Source organism: Mytilus californianus, unplaced genomic scaffold (genome assembly GCF_021869535.1).
Source record: "Mytilus californianus isolate M0D057914Y unplaced genomic scaffold, xbMytCali1.0.p SCAF_5, whole genome shotgun sequence".
NCBI lineage: Eukaryota > Metazoa > Mollusca > Bivalvia > Mytilida > Mytilidae > Mytilus > Mytilus californianus.
Genome location: NW_026262701.1, coordinates 8,654,570 through 8,677,290, shown reverse-complemented (window position 1 = coordinate 8,677,290; position 22,721 = coordinate 8,654,570). Strand labels below are relative to the sequence as shown.

At 32.8% G+C, this 22,721-nt stretch overlaps 1 protein-coding gene across 2 annotated transcripts; it reads left to right on the top strand.

Annotated features, from left to right (window-relative positions):
- Positions 1-1,892: 1,892 nt before the first annotated feature.
- Positions 1,893-21,532, top strand: LOC127700948 (tetraspanin-9-like). Of its 2 annotated transcripts, none has more exons than XM_052204685.1 (8): positions 1,893-1,996; positions 8,978-9,056; positions 10,441-10,692; positions 11,555-11,629; positions 13,645-13,749; positions 16,215-16,394; positions 19,383-19,466; positions 19,836-21,532. In XM_052204685.1, exons 2-8 carry the CDS (start codon positions 8,997-8,999, stop codon positions 20,106-20,108), a joined length of 1,029 nt encoding a protein of 342 aa, XP_052060645.1. In that variant the 5' UTR covers positions 1,893-1,996; positions 8,978-8,996; the 3' UTR covers positions 20,109-21,532. The 2 variants fall into 2 exon arrangements, with proteins under 2 accessions (XP_052060645.1, XP_052060644.1); XM_052204684.1 differs by lacking the exon at positions 1,893-1,996 and adding an exon at positions 6,918-7,050.
- The last annotated feature ends 1,189 nt before the right edge of the window (positions 21,533-22,721 follow it).

Below are 22,721 nucleotides of genomic sequence, written 5' to 3'. Positions count from 1 at the left end.
TCTGTTAGATAATTATCTCGTTGGTTTTCCCATTGGTAATCATTCCACATCTCTGTTAGATAATTATCTCAGTGGTTTTCCCATTGGTAATCATTCCACATCTCTGTTAGATAATTATCTCGTTGGTTTTCCCATTGGTAATCATTACACATCTCTTTGTATTTATATTGTGCATTTAAACTGACGAAATTATATAAATTTGAAAATAAAAGCGTGCAGAAAAAGTTGTCACGTAGTATTGATCAGTATTGAAAATTTCAAGTGTCAGGGGCTCTTTTCACAAAACATCTTACGACAATGATTGATCGCAAGTTATACTGAAATGGTTTAAAGTTTTTTTTGTCGTAAGATTTGTTGTGAAATGAGTGGCAGGTCTGCTCCTCTCAGGGATATCCCCCATAAATAGAGGAAATTGGCAAGTGTCCAACTTGTGGTGTACAATGATTAAAATAAATTAAATAGTACAGAATAATTCATAACAATAGACAATGTGTTGGTATTTTTGTAGCTTTTAGTTCAGAATAAGCGCCAGAATATTGAGGTGATAAATTTTATAACATTTCATTAAAAAAACATATGATAAAAAGATGAAAATTCAACAAAAGTCTATTACAGTTGTTGAAACAGTTGATAAAACCCCATATCTCCAATGGGCAGGACATCCGTCCGTTAGATTAAAAAAGAGATTTGAACATAGGCATTTAGCAAAATCCTTCTTTCTCGATAAAATGACATAACAAACTATATATATTCAGATAAAAAAAACGGCCATGAAAAAAAAACCGCAATGAAACAATCTACGGTTGATCAGGAAGTTGATACTTACTGTGTTAACAATAGTAGATAACAAATAGTTAGTGTGTTTTATCCACATTGACAAGGAAGTATCGATAACAAAAAACAACAACAAGTTTTTTTTTAATGAATAAATGTTTCACTGTTATAAACAAACAAATTAACTGAAAGAACCGTGAAAGCAATGGTTTCACAATAATAGTAGATTTTTGTCAATCCATAGGTCATACCATGGGTATTTTTATTTCAATTTTAAACATATTCTATAAATAATCACCTGTAAATCCTAATTCGTCCAGGAAAGCAACGTAGGGGTCCCTGCATTTTTACAGAATCTCATCTGTGGAAGGGTGGATGCAAACGAGAGCAACAAAATTAAACAATTCATACCATGGTTAAACAAAAAAAAAAATTAAAGGCATCGGAATTGCTGCGTTTGAAGTCATTATAAATGTATACAAGATCGATGTTATGTCAATACCTAGGAAGTTTCTCAAAACTTTTTTAAAATTCCGTTGCATAGACTCATTGACGATTGTTACCATCGTGATCTACTAGTATACTTCGACTAAAATGCTATGTTAGTTGAATATTTCATGTTTCTTTGACAACATGTATAATGTCTGTTATATTTGAGCTTGCAATAAAGAGGTGGTGTGCAATACTGCAACCAATACCTGATTAATCTATTGTTTGTATATTTTGTTTAAAGTTTTAGGATTGGATACATCAAAATTTGTACGAAAAGGAAAACTAAATTGTCTTGACAATGTTCACCAAACGTTTGTTTTGTTTATCATAAAGGTCATTTGGTTAAGGGAAATTTTACGTTTGAATGAAATATTGTAGTTTCAGAATCACAAATTTAGCTATAAAAACCGTATGATTATTTCGGTGTTTTATTAGTAAAGATTTTCTACGAAATGATCAAGCTTTATATAAACCTATCCTCTTCTTGCCTGCTATAACTTATAACTTATAACCTGTTTAGGTTAGATTTATATTGTAACTGCATGTTAAACATTACAGATAAACTTACACCTTATAACTTGAGTTTGTATTGTTGTACACTTCAGTATTAAATGAAGTTACGATTTTTCTGTCGACAGTTAAGATATATGACATTGTAAGTATGTGTATATTCTCAAAGTCAGTGAGGAAGTAAGAAGAATAATTCAGTGCTTCGTGAAATAAAACCTTGGTAAGTTTCTTATATTGGAGGCATTTTTACATTAAATGTAAGTAATTCATGACTATAAAAGTTTTTCAATGTTATACAGATTTTTCGTTGAGTGACCTGGCTACAATTGAATGAAGAATATATGATGAATAAATTTCAACAACAAATTCAAACAACAGCGCATCACAATATTCCTATATAAAAAAGTTTGGATAAAAAACGAAAATAATTCAAAGAACAACGCATCACAATTTTTGTTTTAGGATCGGTCTTTGTCTAAAATAACCATTTGAATTCAATGATAAATTTATTAAGGCAATTGAACTTTAAGGAAAATATTCAACATTAGTAATTATGACATGTACTTTTTTAAGATAGACAATGCGAATTTTTAAAATGGACATGATGATCCATTTCACGTGACCGCAATTTTAGGGTTGTTCTCTAATAGATTTGCTCTCTCTCATGCCACATGTCTCATTTAATGTCATTTACTATAAAACATGGAAACGCGGTATACGACAGTATGAGAACCTATCTTTTATCAGAGAACGCTAACCGAGACCTCGACCGATCATAGAAGACAGAAATAAAGTATATAATTATTTACATTGATGTTTGCTACTTTTGTCTAGTATGCAGAGAGCCAGCTGTAGCCTGCCTCCGGGTGCGGGATTTCATCGCTGTGTCGAAGACCCATTGGTGACCTTGTGCTGTTTTCTGCTCTTTGGTCGGGTTGTTGTCTCTATGACGCATTCCCCATTTCCATTCTCAATTTTAGTTAAGGGAATTTATGAAATAACAGCAATAACTCATTTTCTGTTTAAGATTCAAACGTTCCAATACTTTTGGATGAAAGGGAATCGACGGTACACGTCTCTGAGACAGCAATCCAAAAATCAAGCCATCTAGTTATCAACAGTCTTCAACAATATACATATGCATATATTAATCTGACGAGATCTAAATTGACAAAAAGTACATTGATAGACAACTAATGAAAATCCTGATTTGTTACAGACACATATTTACGTTGCGGACTTAAGCAAGTTTTTGTAAGATCTCAACCTCCCCCTTCTTTAATCTCGGCCAGTCGAATAACAAATAGTACACAAAAACATACATTAAAATCAGTATTGGAACTTAATGCTTGTTACAGAATTCAATAATTATGGTCCCCAGGAGTATAAATAAAGAAAAAACCCATGCACAAATAAAACAAAAGTAAACATAAAGAATGTTCGTGGTTGCTAAAAGCAAGCTCAAAGTACCTGACGTCCCCAATACGAAACTATGACGTCTTTCGCTCGTATATCGATGGCTATGCTTAATTCACACTGGATTTCATACAGCAAAGTCATAAGCAATAGTGGAGATCTAACCTTGTAAAATGAGCAGAACAAACCTGTACAGAATTTCAATGCAGAAAAACAAATTGAAAATTTTAGTGTTGCTTTAAACTATAAATATGCAATAACATTAACCTTACCAAGATCACTGATGTTACTGGCAAAAAAATACCAGGCATGATAACTGAACGCTAACAGTATAACAATAATATTCATCAAGCCAAGAAAGATATAGTCTTAGTCCCTCTTATCGTACAATAGTATAAAACAATAGATATATCTACCATCTTAAACATGTGGAGTATATATCTATACATATCTAGCCTAGGATCGTGGCTCACTACTCGACAGTAGACTGACACGAAGATGAGGTTTGGCCAAGATGCCAGGCTGGTATATATCTCCCAGTTGACACGATATTCCAGGGTTTATGTTTCTTATCATGATTTCCTTGATACTTGCTGCTTACAAGGTAGCTCTACAAGGTAGCTTTTGCCCCGATGGTTCTAAATGGAAAAATTGAATGTATCTCTTTGAAAATTTACGCTATCATGATTTGGTTGTCTTTTTATCATATCTGTGTTAAATATGCCCATGAATATGTTCTACTTGCAGTCCTGTCATCTTTCAATCTTGTCTTAATAAAAGGTTATTTGATTTGATTTTTAATTATTCTATGATTATTACATAAAATACTACTTGCGTTATAAGACTTTCTCTCGAGCTAACAAGCAGTGATATATGGTCGTTATGAGACTTTCTCTCGAGCTAACAAGCAGTGATATATGATCGTTATAAGACTTTCTCTCGAGCTAACAAGCAGTGATATGGTCAGCGTCGTGTTGTTCAATCTTAGAAAATCCTGTAGTGATTTATTGAATGTTCTTTCTGTTCGTTTTTTTTTATCTGTTTTCTTAGGGTGAATTTCAATCGACTTCGTATTTACTTAAATTCGTGCTTAGCAGCCGAGTCAAATTTTCAAATAGAGAAAAAGAGATTATTAACATAAAACATAACGTAACAAAAAGTACTTGAAACGGTAATTTAAAAGCATTTCCGTTTTTTGTCTTCAAAATTTAATTTTTCTAAAATATTTCTGATTACAATGAATGATTTTTGCAAATATCCAAAATTAAAATCAGCGACGAAAAGAAATGAAAACATAACTCTGAAAGGTTCTCATTGTCATTGCGGCAGGCGAGGCGGGTTTTCGAATACAATGCTGAAAACTTTTCATATAAAAACATGATGTTGTAAAATGTGAATGAGAAAAAATCTATTAAATCTTCGAAAAGCAAGAAACAATATTAGACGCTTGCCATTATTCATTCTAAAGCTTTGAAGTTTTCTCATCTTTTCAATTTAAAAACATAAACGCTGGTCAAAATTCATTCTTTGGCAAGGGAGTACAGATATATGCTCATCCCTGTACGTCTCCCGTCCGACAGTAAACCCCTTGCTAATTTGGCGAGGTCTGTCACAAGTTTAGTGTACTGGCTGTATAAAAAAAAACACTGCCACGTCCAATCGGAGAAGGGACATTAAACAAGATTATTTTCCAAAATTCAAAAACATAGATGCTGAGAAAAATGCCTCTCGTATCATGAAGGTTTTTTGTCTTTTAAAGTTGGAACGGCATTTTTAATTTGCTTTTGAATTATGTCAATGCTTTTGGTTGAATCATACTACGCGAGATATTATATACTCATATTCCAAAAGCTAATAGTTATTATCCTGTGTCGAACTAATATAGAGTGAATATCCAATGTTTAAATCCCCTAAAAGGGTCATTGACTTTTCTAGTTAACCATATAAAAAAATGAGATGTGGTATGATTGCCAATGAGACAACTATCCACCAGAGTACAAATGAAGTGGGCGCAAGCAATAATAGACAACAGTACGGTCTTTAACAATGAAAAAAAACCCATATGAAAAAATGTGAAATAATTCAAACGAGAAAACTAATGGCCTAATTTATATCAACAATTTACGAAAAACAAATATGACAGACATGATCCAACAACAACCACTGAAGTACAGGCTCCTGACTTGGGACAGGCGCATAACGAATGTTGCAGGTTAAAACATGTTTGTGAGCGCTCAGTCCTCCTCTAACCTAGGACAGTGGTGTAACATCACAACAAACGAACACGCTGTAAAAATCAAATTCTTAACTCAAACGATCGGTACGTGGCACAAAAACAACTGAATTAAAAAACAATAGACATAAAGCTCCGAAATAAGAGTACTCGCAGTTACTGAAAGCTAGTTCAAAGCCAATTACAACTAATAAATAAATCATGTTCTCCCAGACTATACCTTTGATTTTCCCAGGTGATTTTCATTTTCATATTAACATTTAATTTTAATTTCAATAACTTAGGTTTATTCACAAAAAAAATATATGAAGTTTTTCACATATAGTTTCACTTCAAGTGGTCAATGCCCCCTATGTTTGGCGGGGAAGTACAGATATATGTCCATCCCTGTACTTCTCCCGTACGGCAGAAAAACCTTTGTTTAATTGGCGAGTCTGTCACAGGTTGGGTGTGCTGGATGTATAAATATGCAGCAACGTCCGATCGGAGAAGGGACATTCAATAAGATGCGCCGTGTAGGGAAAGTGTCTCGCACTATGCACATTATATAAAACTTGTATAAACTATACGAGGAGGTGGAAGGTGGTCCATTGCAAGGCAAACTGTCTGTACATACCCTAAGGTAGCCCGTTGCAAGGAAACTCTCTGTACATACCCTCATTTTTTAGTGGCAGTCCAAACTTTCCGCCCTTCCTCTAGGTTATTTCAGTGCCACTGGACGTTAAGTTAGCTACAATCAACCAATCAATAAAAGTGAGCGGTCAAATGATAGGCATATTGAACCATAGTTGAAAATTAAAAAATTATATATATCGATATTGGTCTTATTGTTTAGGGATATATGATAAAAAGACACAGGGTAGCTAGGATAATGGTTTTCAGTATTTTTTATTATTTTTATTTACAGGGGAAAGCCTGACTTCAGATCAGAACCGTTTAATTTATCGTCATATTTATTTTTTACCGTTAAAGTACTATGTCTTAATATATGACTTTAATAGATCTGAATACCAAACAATATATCAAAATATACGTCAAGAAATTTTATTCCAATGGAAACAGAAAATAAATAGGAAATAAATAGAAATATGATTAGTTTTCAGAGAAAATTTCTATTTTGTTCTTCGTGCACATAAAACAATTTTCAATTCCTATCGATCCCATCCCCTTTTGTCCCTTTATCTCCTAAGCAACATGATTAAACCACTTCCCAAGGTAAAATTAGAATCTAGTTATATGGAGATCGAATAAGATCAATATATGCTTGATATGGCTTTTAATATGATAAGTCGTTCTTTTTTGGGGTAGATATTAGTTTTTGTTGACTAATAATCGTGTGTTATTCTCTAACTCGTCTTTAATGATATAGATCTGTGGACAAATTAGTTTCATGTTACATTCACAACAACAAAATTTAATAAAAGAATTTACATGAGTAATTTACATAATTTTACCTGTAAAAGGCAAAGAGAATTATCATACACAGTTGTATCCCCTGGGCGTTCCTTCTCCTTTTATCTCAACTAAAGATAAAATATCTACGTCGTCCATGTTAAATTGTTTTTATTTCAACAACACATAACAAACAAAACATGGATTAATTTTTTGTCTCACTATCTTAACAGGTATTTATGCATGTTTTGCTTAAAAATTGATATACAGAATTTCTTTTTTCTTTCTGTTTTTGATTAATTTCTTCAAAAGCAGATTGGTATTACCGCTTAAGGATTGTTGAAATGTTAAATATTTTTATTGCTTTGTTATCTAATATATATCTACATTGATGTGTCATATTTGTCCAAACTTAGACCAAAACAATGAAAAATGACAACATTATTTATCGCAATGACCACATCATTTATAGCTATTATGTAATATTGACCATGACATGTACAAATAAATAATACTGGAACAATCTGTTACATTGCTCAAAGCTATTGTTAAACTTTCTAACATATAAGAAATTAATATATTTGAAGTGTGCTCTTCGTAAAAAAAAGTTTTTTTTTAATTCTCATATATCTTTTAACAGTGGGCAATTAAACACATACATGTATGTTACGTAATACAAATAGTCCAATATTTGAACAAGATAATTTATTATTTTATTTGTACTCTAATCACTTCATTTTATGATATCACATGTATATTAACTTTAATACGTTAACTAAGCTTGTAGTTGTAAACTTTGAAATTGGTTTGCCTAAATAATGTCTTAGTTTTATTACTTTTCGCCTATCATCATGATAGTATACCTTTATCTTCTTGTCACTTAACAGATGCATGATATATCTAACCAGTGACAATAGTCATGTTTTCTGACACATTATTATGCTGAAGGAAAAAACGGTGGAAAATTTTGCAAAACTCTGAAACAGCTACTACTGTAAAAAAAAATCACAATGATGATTTAGTGTACTCTAGTGTCTTCTTCTTAGTGTCGTTGGGTTGCTATCTCATTAACGTAGAGCCTCTCTCTCTCTCTCTCTCTCTCTCTCTCTCTCTCTCTCTCTCTCTCTCTCTCTCGGGAGAAGCGTGAACCACAAGAGATTACGCCCCTATTGATGTACATCATTTCATTCTATTTGGAGATCATGCGATTTCGACTGTCTGTCTCTTTATTACCTTTATATTGTAGTTGATATTCAATGCTATAGTCCTCCTGAAGTGAATATATGCTTATATATTTTTCTTTCAAAATGATGGGTCGTTCGTCCAATTTTGTGAAATTATATTTTTTAAGTCTCGTAAGTAATTTTTTCTAGCTTGCAATAGCAACCTACATCTTTATTTACTTCCGTTTACTGATATATCCCTTTGATAATAGCGATAGATAGTGTGTTACATTCTTTTGTAATATAAAGTGAAATCAATAGCCCTTATCTTAATTCCTAAAGAAATAATTGAAAACTTCAAAATACTATTTTATACAAAAATGCAATTTCAAAGTGAACGATGAGATAAAGATGAGGAAATATACACACAAAAAAGCTCGTCACTTTAATTCCAATTAAAAAAAAAAACACCAATAACTACTGTTAAAAATATTTATTAAATGTACACTTTATGTATTAAGAATTTTCGTTTAAACACCCGAGAAAAAAACAACGCAACAAAGGAAGTATACTAATCCCTGAATTCTTTCCACTCTGCAGCATAGCGAAAAATCCCATACACTTACATGTACATGTTAGTGTTGATAACAGCTAAAATTTGTTAGGTATATCAAACAAAATACTTTTTGAAAATCTGACTGTTGACCTTTTTTTTGTGGTGGATATTGGTTTTTGTCAAAAGGTATTCCTGAACTTATAAAAACTAACTGACCTTTTAAGCTTTACAGTTAAAAAAAAAAACAAAAGACACAGATGAAACCAATTAAAAATATAATTTTAAATGAATACTTAAAAAAAAACTGTTTACGAAATATTTTTACACGCATGCCATCCTTCTTTTATCAAAGTTTTATTTTGCGAATTTGGACATGTGTTGATGTCCTCGTTATTTGTTTATACATCCAGTTGATTATAATTGTTTTCTTGTTTCTTTCAGTTATCACAACTTGTAAAGCATGGGGGCATGTAAGTCATGTTCTCGAGTCATCCTTGTACTTATTAACATATTATTTTCTGTAAGTATGACTATGTATCAAATTTATCATTACCAAAGTACAGGTGTATCTATATCATGAACATTGGTTATAAGATAACTCGTTAATCTACAGCGGTGTGGTTTATATGTATACTTACATGCTTGAACATCCACATGCTTTCCGGGCAAAAAATATAAAAAAATAGAAAGTGTGAGAATCAACACACAAAACTTTTAACCGTTTGATCCTAATTGCCTATTTTATTTGCTTACTCTCTCAGCCTTATTTTAAAATGAGTTATAGTGTATAAATGATTTACACAAAATCGTATACGCACTTAAAGAAACCAGAAACAAAGGAACGACTCGTTTTGTCTGAGCATCAACATACACAAGTTATCAAGAATCGCGTGAATGGCTGCCTTTAGGTATTTCTAAATGGTTTGGTTGGTCCCTTTAAAAATTTGATATTAATGCCAGATCTTTTGCTAGGTGAACTTATTTATTTTCACTTTTGTACACAAATATTTCCTTTATTTTGTTCTGCAGAATATTTATTTGATATCATGGCTTGGGAAGGATTATTTGTTCTTACGAGGCCAAGACATTCATTTCAACCCCCACACCCCGAAATCAAATGGTCGCCTACTGTATTGTGTACGTCAGATTTCTAGATTCTTCAGACTTTGAATAACTTGAAAGTGTTCCGAATGCAAATTGATATTTTTATCAAGTATCCACACTCGTGTTTTACTTTATATATTCTGCCAAAATTAACATCTTTTTTCCGGCATGAAGAAATAAGAATGAGAATAACTCTGAAAATAATCATGATATACAATCTAGATATGAATGAAAAAGAGATGTAAGTATACGGCAATATTACAACAACCAGACGAAACCAGAAGAATCCAAGTTCTTCAACAATAGAACATGAAGAGACAATAAGTCAAAATTGTCCCTAGTCTAGAACAGTTCATGAACAACAGAGTCTTGCAAAGATCGTACAAAAACAAAAAATTTCCCAAAATCTTTTCTTGATCTGGATTAACTTCATCAGAAATGGAAACACTTCAGAAAGCTTAAACTAAAAAATGCATAAACAAACGCTGACCCTAAAAAGAGGAAAGTAAATTTTGCCCGATTAATTGGAATTATTTTCTATGAAAATTTCGATAGTTTTCAAGTGAAAATATATTAGTATGTTTGTGTACTAGTATATAAAATAAATCAAGTTAATACAGTAGAGCTTACTGCTGATATCTTGGTAGACTAACAGTACGTCAGAAGTGGTGTCTAGCCACACATATACCCAATGTGATGAAATTGGTTGGTTTGTCGATGCACTTCGTCAAAAACTTGTTACATTTGATAAAAAAGATAGAAGTGAAGAGTACTTCAATGTTCTTATTTTCATTTTACAGTTGATTGGAATAGCCTTATTGATTGTTGGAAGCGTAGTAAGATGGGGAACAGATTTAATGAACCAGTACCTATCAGATTTATATAAAGACTTCAGAGTAGCTATTAATGTTCATGATGATTTAGACTTTAACATACCAGATCTGCTTGGGGATGTGACATTAAGTTTTATTGTAATTGGTGCTTTCTTCTTCATCATTGGTATTTTAGGATGTATAGGAGCCTGCTGCACAGTCAGACCAATGCTTATACTGGTAATGTATACAAATAGCCATTACGTGTTTATTTTATTCGTTTTATCTAGTAATCATTCTAATATATTGATTTGTAATGGTTGGAGGTAACATACATCTGTGGCACATAAAACCTTCGAAGTGATGACTACAATTTTACTATAACGGGCACTTGATTCAATAGCTTCCTTGTAAACAGCAGTACAGAAATAAAAGGAAAATACGCTAGTCCAGGAATATCGTATTTACTAAGAGACATACGCTAACGCCATATGCGGGTTTTGCTGGAATATTGCTACATCAAAAATTGAAAGTTCACAATAGGAAAAACGAATTCATCTCTATTGTCATGAAGTTAAGATTTCAACCAACCCTTACTGTCAACTTCAAAATATAAAGTAGATCTAACTGTATCTGTGTTGTCCTTATATATCAAGTTCCATGGAATAGATGAGATCAACATTGTCACCAATCTTTGAATTGTTCAATGAGAGGACATTATCTGTTTAGCGGAAAGTGAAGTTAAATGATAATGCTAGCTTTTCGTCATTCTTCACGAGAAGCGTTTGTATCAAGTTTGACTCGTACATATAAGGAAACAAGTGGAACAATTGGTTTTACGTAGGAATGCATATTATCTGTATAAGATCACGTCTATCAAACGTAATAAAAGTGTTTTCAATCAAACAAATCAAGCATTTTGCTAATGTCTGATTCAGAGAACTCTAACTGGAATCAGTGGGTTTCAAAGAATGATTTGTCCCTTCCTTAAAAAAAATATACTAGTATTCCCATATAGTCGTAGCACCATGTTGTTATAAAATTTAAAAAAAAAAACAATTTAATAGTTGTATTATAATTAATACATTTTTTTCTTTTTCAGTACGTTGTAATTTTGTCAATTTTGGTGTTAGCTGAAATAGCCTTTGTGGTTGTCTTGTTCGCTGCTCAAAGCAAGGTATCTAATTTGTATACAAAGAGTTTCAACTCGACTCCCCAGAAAAAAATTACAACCAACATTATATAACACAACAAACTAATGCCTATCCACGTTAGAATATCACGCCTGTGTGTTTATCATTATTCTTTTGAAAACATAATGCACACAGTTTATGTTTTTTGTTTGCTTTTTAACCAAAAACATATAGAGGGCGACAATAAACAAATGTCTATAAATATGTCAAGCTCTAAATCGTTCCTTTTAGTAAAAGTTGGGAATAAACTAAACAGAAACACGCAAAGAACTGCCACTTTCACACCAAATTCTTCAAAGAACTGCCACTTTCACACCAAATTCTTCAAAGAACTGCCATCAACACACCAAATTCCTCAAAGAACTGCCATCAACACACCAAATTCCTCAAAGAACTGCCATCAACACACCAAATTCTTCAAAGAACTGCCATCAACACACCAAATTCCTCAAAGAACTGCCATCAACACACCAAGTTCTTCAAAGAACTGCCATCAACACACCAAATTCCTCAAAGAACTGCCATCAACACACCAAATTCTTCAAAGAACTGCCATCAACACACCAAATTCCTCAAAGAACTGTCATCAACACACCAAATTCTTCAAAGAACTGTCATCAACACACCAAATTATTCAAAGAACTGTCATCAACACACCAAATTCTTCAAAGAACTGCCATCAACACACCAAATTCTTCAAAGAACTGCCATCAACACACCAAATTCCTCAAAGAACTGTCATAAACACACCAAATTCTTCAAAGAACTGCCATCAACACACCAAATTCTTCAAAGAACTGTCATCAACACACCAAATTATTCAAAGAACTGTCATCAACACACCAAAGTCTTCAAAGAACTGCCGCTTACACACCAAATTCTTCAAAGAACTGTCATCAACACCAAATTCTTCAAAGAACTGTCATCAACACACCAAATTCCTCAAAGAACTGTCATCAACACACCAAATTCTTCAAAGAACTGTCATCAACACACCAAATTCTTCAAAGAACTGCCATCAACACACCAAATTCTTCAAAGAACAACAAATGTAAGATATGACATAAGACAGGGGTTGCTAACTTGGGACAGGCAAACGACAAAGGAATGTGTAGCGGGGTTACACTAGTATTTTTTAGATCTCATCCCTGTATTTTTAATTAAATCTGGACCAGTGAACTAACAGAACTAACATTAAAGAACATACAAGTAAAGTTCATGAATTGAATGCTCGCAGTTTCAGAAAGCAAACTAAAAAAGAAGTAAAAGCGTTTTGTTTAAAAAAAACAGTTGGGAAATACTTCGACTCATGATATCGTCACTTAAAAGCTAGTTCAGATTAGCTGATTCCAACCTATAAATAAATCATATTTTCCTAGAGTAAAATCAGTGCACATCCAATGTATCTAGGGTAAAGTCGTCATGAACCGTATGAAAAGAAAAAAAACATGGCCTTGTGCAATGCTAAGATATATGTATCGACAGGATGTTGAAACAAACGTGTTCATAATTGTATAGACAGACATATTTAGTTATGTTTTGATTTATTAAGAACAACTATCAGGACGTACAATGCCACTGAGGTTTATCTATGTACAATGCCACTGAGGTTTATCTATGTACATTTTGTATTCCCTATTCTTTAACTTGCTTTTTGAAAGAAAACCAGATGCCAAAAACCATGTGCAAAGTAGTTGTACTGTCCATGTGACAGAGAATCACAATGACTTATTTCCAATTGAATAAATGGTGTTTACAACCACAACTGTTATGAGTTTCGATTTCTAGTTTGTCGCCGTATCAGATAAATCTACAAAATCAGGTTCAAGTAACTCTGAATACTACATAAATTTATTTATTACGACTCCAAAATTATTTGTTCTATCAATACAAAAAAAAAACTCTTTCGTTAATACCATAACACCGTTTGTCAAAATTCCTGGTTTATATTTCTGTAAGTTGTATCAGATTATCAAATTAATTCAATGTATGTTTATAGGTTGACGAATGGTTGAAGAAGCCTTTCAAAATGACATTAGAAGAATACAAAGGTATAGATGGTATAGATGCTGTTACTTTAGGATTAAACTTCATCATGACGCAGGTTTGTTTAAATTTGTTTTGACAAAATAAACATTTTCATTGATATTCTTATACTTCAAAAATACTCATTTTCACAATGTTCAATTCAAGTAATTTGATGCAATTTATAAGTGGTACCAGTAGTTTACCTATGTTCTGTACTCCTAGATATATCTGTACTATACAAAACAAGACAACAAAAACCTGACGAAATCATATCAAATTCAAATGGATCAAGACTGAGTACGTCGATAGGGTAAGAGTATCCCCGCTCGCTATGCAAAACCATATTCAGTCCGAAAATGTCACGAAAGGACATAGTACTTTCGTATCAAATGAGATTTGAGACCACGCCATTTTTTTCGCGAGTTGAGACACATAAACATCGTTTCAGTTAACATATTCGTGATCATGATCGCTAAAATTTGTGTCGTGTTCAAACCCTCATATCCCTGTTGGGGGATATTTCGTGTGGGGCTCATTCCTGTGTATGGAGTCCGCTTAAATTTAACATGTCCGCACGTTTTATGTCAATTTAGAAATGTAAACACCTTACAATGATCTAATATGTATGTCAAAACTGAGAAATGAGATATTGACAATGTGAAAACTGAAAAATCTTATTTGTAATTGAACTACATGTAGTTTGAAGTCGTCCATCTCTATCAATTTCAAGAAAGAGATTCAGAGATAAAGCAGACATTCTCATTTCGGTAGTACCCTTAATAATAAGATCATTCACATGGGTATATTTGAGATGCAAGCACTCGCTGAAACGTGACTCAGTCAAATTTGACTTTAGACAGTTATTGCAATCCTTTTCGGATAAAGTGTCCAGTTTTTGTTTGTCTGGCTCGCATTTAACCATGGGGTAACATGTTTTTATATTTGGTCTAAATCCCAGAAGTATCGTATATCAGTTTTAATGAGTATTCTGTTCGACCCTGTTGGGGTCGCACTCGATTCAGGCACAATTGCACTTATTTAAATCACCGAGGCGGTCCCCCTTTCAGACTGATTGTCACATAATATTCATTTGTTATAACTATTATAACATTTTGAATAGGTTATGTTTTTTTTAATTCAACATTAGACTAATTCGGTTACTAGTACATATACTTAAGTTACTTATGTCTTCAAATACGAAAGTTTCACAGTATACATGGTCAATTTCACTTGAATTTATTTCAAACAATTACATTTTCAAAAAGTTTTTTAATCTTAACTTAAATTAACAGTATCACAGTTTCATGTGTGTACTTTGAGTTTGTAACATAATGATGTCGTATATTTATGAATATATAAAGAAATAATAATTACGAAAAGATGGCTTATAATTGCAATTTTGGAAGGTAGTCGATTTTTTTTATCCATTGTATTATCTGTCTAAAAAATAAATAGTATGAAAATAAGGATATATGGTATGATGACCAATTAGATACTATCCACCAGAATCCAAATCACGCGGATGAAAGAAACTATGGGTCACCTTACTGCCTTCAACAATAGGCAAAACCTATACCGTAAAAAGTCAGCTATAAAACGCACTGCCTGATTTGTGATATAGGTCATTCATAACTAGAGCCAAAAATATATGGATTGATCGATTGTTGCTTGCGTAACGTCCAGTGGCAGATAGTTCATGCATATTCAGGACGAGAACAAATTAAAAGTTAATACAATATGCTAGTTCTGCAATGTGTGTCGACAGATTAAGGAGGGAAATTTGGACTGCCACTGAACATGTTGAATAGCCTACCTACGGGCCCTCCAGAGAGTTGTTGCAAAAGTTTTGTTAACGATCGAAGAGCCTGGCACTCTTCCAACACGAGGCATTGGATTTAAAGTCCACATTCTGAGTGAACGTGGTTGCGAAATTATACATCCAACGCAGGCAAAAGGGCGCCCCGCTTTAGCAAGGGTTTTACTGCCTGACATGATAAGTCCAGGGATCACCATATTTATATATCCCGGCCAATCCGTTGGTTTAGAATTCGTTGGGAGGATAAGTTATGTATTGTCTTTCTGGTATATCTTAAATTCATTTATTTTTCTTCGATATATATCGATGCAAAATTTAAAAAAAAACTTGTAAACTTTGCAATTATGATGTCAACAGAAATGTAAAGCGCCGATTATAACACTTTATTTTATTTGATTATCAATTTCATGAAACCAATTTACAATTTAATTTACCAGGTTTCAACAGCATTTCGGTTTTTGACCTTGTGGGTGAAACAAATCATTGTTGAGGGAAATGGCGATACCTCTTTCCTGGACCCATGCCGTTGTAAAAGTATCTAACTTTTAACCCATTTTGAATAGTCTTGTATCAGTCAACTTTTAAAACTTCTTATTTGTATGGGGTGGTTAAGAATTAAATAGTACGTTCAACTGACATTGAGGCCAAATGCAGACTAGTATAACCTTTTAGAACAACTTATCCAAGGAAACTGTTTACTCACCTTTTATTTCTTCTAATTTCAGTACGACTGTTGTGGTGTAGAAGGCTATGGAGACTTTAATGACTCGACTTTGTGGGATAGAGAGTTTAATAAATCTGACGGTAGCACACACAACAAGTCTATACCAGCAGTATGCTGTATAAATGTAACTAATCAGGACTGTTGGCAGCACCCAAACACCAATAATTCTTATATGGATACGGTGTGTATTTATTTTGGTGTTTATAGCATACTAGTAATATGTGTTATTGTATCTAGATAAGGCTAGAAAATTAAGGTAAAATGTATCAAATTTATAAAGCTATCAGTTTACAAAAATGTACTCTATCTGAACAAGTATACAAATGGACATGGTAGAACAAAACTAAGTAAAAAGAAAAAAATCTACTGCCTAGTGCTCCCTTTTTATCATATAGCTCCTAAGGTTTCTACTTATTTACACATCGCTGGCTTTCAAATGTTTAGGTATGAACGTTCCAGTTGGAGGTAAATGCAGAAAAACCCTTCGGACGTACGAATTTATAAAGTCATATTTTTTTCATTTAAATCTGTTCAATTAAGAGGGGGGATTGGCCACAAACTGTTTAATCATTTTTTTTTTTATTTTCGGCCAACTAACCGGTCACTGGACCAAATCTATACTACGAATACAAAAGTTGTATTTTTATTCGATTCACATATAACAGTACAAACATAAGCTCTTGAAAGTTTTTTCCCAACAATTGTGTTGCAGTCATACAGTTTGTATAAGTATGTATACACAGCACATGTGCAGTTTAAAATTAAAAAAAAACAACATGAAGACACAGAACCAACTTCGTTTGTAAGGAGAATCTCCAGAGGAAGACAGGTGGCTAGCCAATCAATATCAGAATCCAAAGGATGACATGTGACTAGCCAATCAGAACTCAGAGGATGGCAAACGACTGTAGCAAAACATGTGTACCGACAATCGGTGAAATATACGAACAGAAGACTTAAAACAGAATCTCTGACCAATCTTTATGACTGAGGCATGTAAATAGTTAGATGCTTACCTTGTCGACGCACCTGTTTCGATACCAAGCTATTCCGATTGTTTTCATTAAAAAATAGTGATATCACGTGTTCTGAAAAAATGAATATGTTATTTCACAGGCGACACTCAGATTGCCCATTTCACGTGGTTGAATCTGATAAAGGTGCATTTATATATTTAAGTGACATACAAACAAGCAACATAGGGACAACACAAACATTTTATGTAGTGACTCTTTGTAGTGTCGTAATTCAGTGCTGATAAAATTTGAACCATTAATATTAAAATTGAAGAAATGGCAATCTAATTTGGATATCTGCTTTCCCGTCCGGAGCATCAAAGTTCGTCCCTTTTTAACTATCGATGGGGATTGTTTTGTCCAATCTTTAGATTTTAGGGTTGTCCTTTACCCGGGGGGGGGGGGGGGGTTACTTCTATATTTTTAGTGGTACGAGTGTGCCGCAAAACAGGGTCGCTTTTTCATGCCCTGCTGGTTAGAACAGGGTCCGTTTTTCATGTCCTGCTGGTTAGAACAGGATTGCTTTTTCATGCCCTGCTGGTGAGAACATGGTCTTTTTTTTTAACAAAGTATTTGTCTATAACAGGATCGCTTATTTAACTGTTTAAGATAGTCTAGAACAGCATCTATTTTATACGGTCTAGAACAGGATCATTCCCGGTGCATATTTTAACAACTGTCATCTTTAACAGTTTAACAGTATGCCAAACTATCGTATTTCTATTTTGTTTTAACTTGTACCGGGGACAGATCTTTACTAGAACATATAGGTCTCTGTCTAGAACAAGGTATACATTTTCTGAGCGTGTCTAGAACAGGGTATACATTTTCTGAGCGTGTCTAGAACAGGGTATACATTTTCTGAGCGTGTCTAGAAAAGGGTATGTTTTTCAATATTTCTGTTTAGAACAGGGTATGTTTTTCAATGTTTTCTGGTTAGAACAAGGTATGATTTGGCAAGTGCTGTCGGCACAGTTATACCCGAAAGGATAGTCAGTAACCCCCCCCCCCCCCCCCCCCCCCCCCCCCGGGGGTCCTTTATGAACTTTTGTTTATTTGTTCACCTTTTTTTCTTTTGACCATGGTATTTTCTGTTTTTCTTTTGACCATGTTATTTTTTCTGTTCTTTGACTTGTTCTCGATTGCACCATGTGCGTCGTCTCCCCTTTTTGTATGACTGGTCAATTGGACAGGCTAGTTATATTTAGGAAAATCAACTGACTAGAAAATGTTTACCCTTCCACAACAACTGATATCATGAAATTGAATGACAACTTCAGCTACTGGACACCTTTTTGTTATCGTACGCTTATCTTTGTAATTTTTAAGTTATCTTGGTTTTGGTTTTATCTTATCGACTTCGACAACTCGTCGTATTCTTCTCTGCTAAGTACCTTCCTATCTTGGTATGTCTACTTAAATTGAAATAGTCCAGATGTGGATAATATGAGACAACGAAGATTTATCAGATATTTGATTTTACCCTATACATTAACTTTAAAAATAAAAGCAAATTTAAGACATTTTAGCGGAAAGAAAGAAAGATATCATTATGTTTCCCGTGTATAATGCATTTGAGTATTTCGCTCCTTAAACTTTTAGTTTAGCAGTCCGGCAAGACCAAACAACAAACTCCAAACTAAACATGCTAAATGTAATGTATAACGTACCAACAATAACAATATATATAAGCACATACGAAATAGAAACAACAATAGATTAAAAGAGTAATTAGTGTTTACTGCAGGTTATTACTATTAAATATGTAAGTTATTGACAAAACTGCCACAGAGGAAAGGTAATTAAATAAATAGAGTTACTGAAATCCAGTCCTTTATCCAAGATTATAACGATTAATCCATGTAAAACACTCATGTCTAAATTTACGACAACGTAGAGAAAAATAAAATATGAAATGAATTATATGCCAACTATGAAAAAAGAGTAAAATAATCGTAATTATAAAATGTTGATATAAAATTAGCTCTTAATGTTTACCCAATTGAAACAGAAATATAGACTTTCTTAGCTCCAGTTTCAGGTTTGTCTAACCGATGACATTGGTTTAGTTTTCTATAAATACTCTATATTTTTGCAAAGTAAAGTTATACCATTACTACAGATTCATTACTTTCTATATTTATATTTTACAGGGCTGTTATGATGCTATCAAGGACTGGTTACATGACAACATGGAACCACTAATAGGTACTAGTGCAGGAGTACTAGTCATTGAGGTTAGCTAACATATATAATCATGAAGATATAATAGTCAGTATATAACAAAATAGGATTTCTTTTTCTTTTTTTGTGGGTTTAGTTTTAAAGATCCAGAATTTCAATAAATACATAAATGGGTGTATCCATAGCTGTTGTCCATGCAATTGGTCAACATTTCACTTCTTGATATTTAAATTTAAAATTTGGTTCGATCCTTTGAACATAAAGGTTAATAGACTTGTCAATAAACTTGTTGATATTTGAATTCAAATGTTCATTTATTCTATTCTTTCTAATGTAAAGCGTATCCCAAACAAAGTTGTAATCGTTATGTTCTGTGTAAGTATTTGAATAGTTACATAGTTGTTTACACATTCTATTTCTAGATAATACTTGTTATATTTGCCTGTGTTGCTTGTTCTAAAGAGAGAAGTAACAAAGAAGACTATGAAAATGATAGCTACGGTAAACCAGTAATGGACGATCGGTCTTATGATGCAATTAGAGCATACGAGAATCAGGGATACAGGGGACCACATCATAACAGACAACCATATAATGGATATGACGACAGAGGCTCTTATGATAATAGAGGACAAAGAGACAATCGAGCGTACCAAAATGATGTTCCGAGTCGTCGCCGAGATAAACATTATTAGAGTGTGGAAATTATGTCTATTACTTGTTAAGGTCAATTGCAAAACTACTTACACTACAAGAATGTCAAAGCATATACAACAGATCTGTATAATTTGTCTTGCAAATTACCAAGTATAACTTGTTTACAATGAAATCCAAGTCAAATGGCCATAATGATAACAAACCAGAACAAATGTCTGGCGCAGTTTAGGAAATAGTTGATACATATATTCGTTCTCATACAAAATACTGTTTTAAGTAATCAAAAAACAATTATTGTCGTCGTAATGAAAACTGTTCTTCCCATTTTGCTGTTTTAGTAATGTTTGGAATAAGACTCTGACACTGTGATCCTAGTTTGTATGATTATATATACATGCTCAAATGATTTATTATGTGGTTGATGATCATTTTACCTGACCATATACATTTTTTTAGATTCGTTGCGAAAATTGATAATGTAAAAGATGCATTTACAGAGAAAATTTGAAGGACAATTCCTAAACGTGTTAGCTTTATAAATAATATTACCTTAAAAATGTGAATTACCACATTTGAATGTATCTATTTTCACTTTGGATTGTTTTGGGTTTATTTGCCCCTGTAAATTAAACCAGAAAAATGTGTAACAATCTTTATTACTTAAATTCTTAAAGCTTCAAATCGAAGAGCTTTCATAAAATTTGAATGTTTGCCAAGCCTGGATGACACAATATGTCTGCAGCATCATAAAAGGGCAAACTCTAATAATTTATCAAATTACATAATTTTACAAATATAGATAGTTTGGAATACATTTAATATTTGGGCCAATTGGACCCCAAATTGTACTTTCTCCTTCATTTTTAAAGTAACATTAATTAACTTTCCCCGTGTTCTCTTGAGTAAGAATATTTTTATGTAAAAAAGTCAGCTTTTCTGTGAATGCTTAATTTGAGAAAAGTACATGTATGGAGTTCAGACTCATTTATTAACAAGAATAAAGAGTTATCGGAACTTTGATAATTCGATTACGTTATTGCTGACATGTACAGGGAATGGAGGAATGACTCCTGTCCGTCGTACGTTCATACTTTATTGTTTCAAACTGTATTATCACACCGAGTATCCCAATCCGAAAACGCGGAGGGATCCGAATCTCGAGGAGCAATAAGTCAATGGGTAAGTAAATTCTGGATCCGTCCCACTAAGGAATTATGCTCCGTGGGAATCGGATCCATATTTAGCCTACCCACCGTTACAAATTAATTTCCCCTCGGGATTCGGATCCTTCCTCGGATTTCTGATCGGTTTACCCGTTGTGTTATTGTTTTATTGCATATTTATCTGTGTTGGTGTGAATGTTAATTGTTAATAAGCAGAAGTCATTTTATTTTTTTGGTTTTTTTTTTCTTCTTCAATTAAATGAAGGAAGAAATGTAATAAAAAAAGTTAGATCATTTCAGTGAGACCTTAATTTAAAACGTTGCAGGTTAACTTGAAATTATCAATATCTTACACAATAAAACAAATAAAGCATCTGAATCTTATAAGATCGTATCTCGGAAACATACAAAACTTGAATCAATCACTCAAAATAATGCAATTAATCCAATCAGTATACTACTATAGATATTCTTTGGTACGACGTTTCATGATTTAGTTGATATTAGCAGGAGATCTACCTAGGTTTTAGTTAAAGATGCATTCTTCTTAAATTTCCTCTAATTGGTGGTGTTATGCTGTAGTTTGTAGTAAAGGAAAGACAACCCAAATCTCAAAACGTAACAAAGTTATAATTGATACCAAATAATGCTTTCTCGTATAGTTATTATCGCCGACTAAGACGTTATGACTCGATGCAGCAGAATATACAATGGATGTATGGATTGGTTATTATTTTACGTCCAGTTGCAAATATGATAAGCATATATATATTAGAACACAGTGTTCTGATTCCGAGCCGACCAGTCTTTTCGCTTAGTCTTAAATGCCATGGAATAGTAATGGTTTTAATTAGCATATATAACTTAGTGTGAGGTATTAACAGTTGTACCAGACTAGTATATTAAGTCGTTTTCGCTAGTTTGATGTGTTGATAAAAAATCCTTGTAGCATGTATATTTCGGATAACATATTTTAACTGATTTTTTTTTAGAATTTTTAAAATCGATGTAAATCAAAGTGTTGATCATCTTTTTTGAAGCTGTCTCATACCAGTGTGTAAACTGGTGAGTCAAGAACATTACAAAAGTAACTCTTCTTATGATATAGTAAGGTGATCAACTATTTGTTTACAATTTTTTAGATTTAAAGAAATATCAGTCAAACTATGTTATCTGAAATATACATTCTAAAGTAAATTGTCTTCTTTCTTCATTTATCGAGATAATTGCATAATCGATATTTTAAAAATGCTTGCCGCTTAAAATAAAATGGAGAAAAAAAAAACATGTACATTTAAAATCTTGAAAACTCTTTCCATACACTTATTTTCTGAGTGTAGTTGTGAAGTTTTCCAAAATCTCCTTATTTTTCACAACTAAATTTTCGAGCGGCATGCTTTTCTGTTGATTGTTACGGGAAATTTCAATATAAAAAAGTGACTTTATGTCAATATATCAACTGCATCTGTTCAGATTGAAAAATTAAAG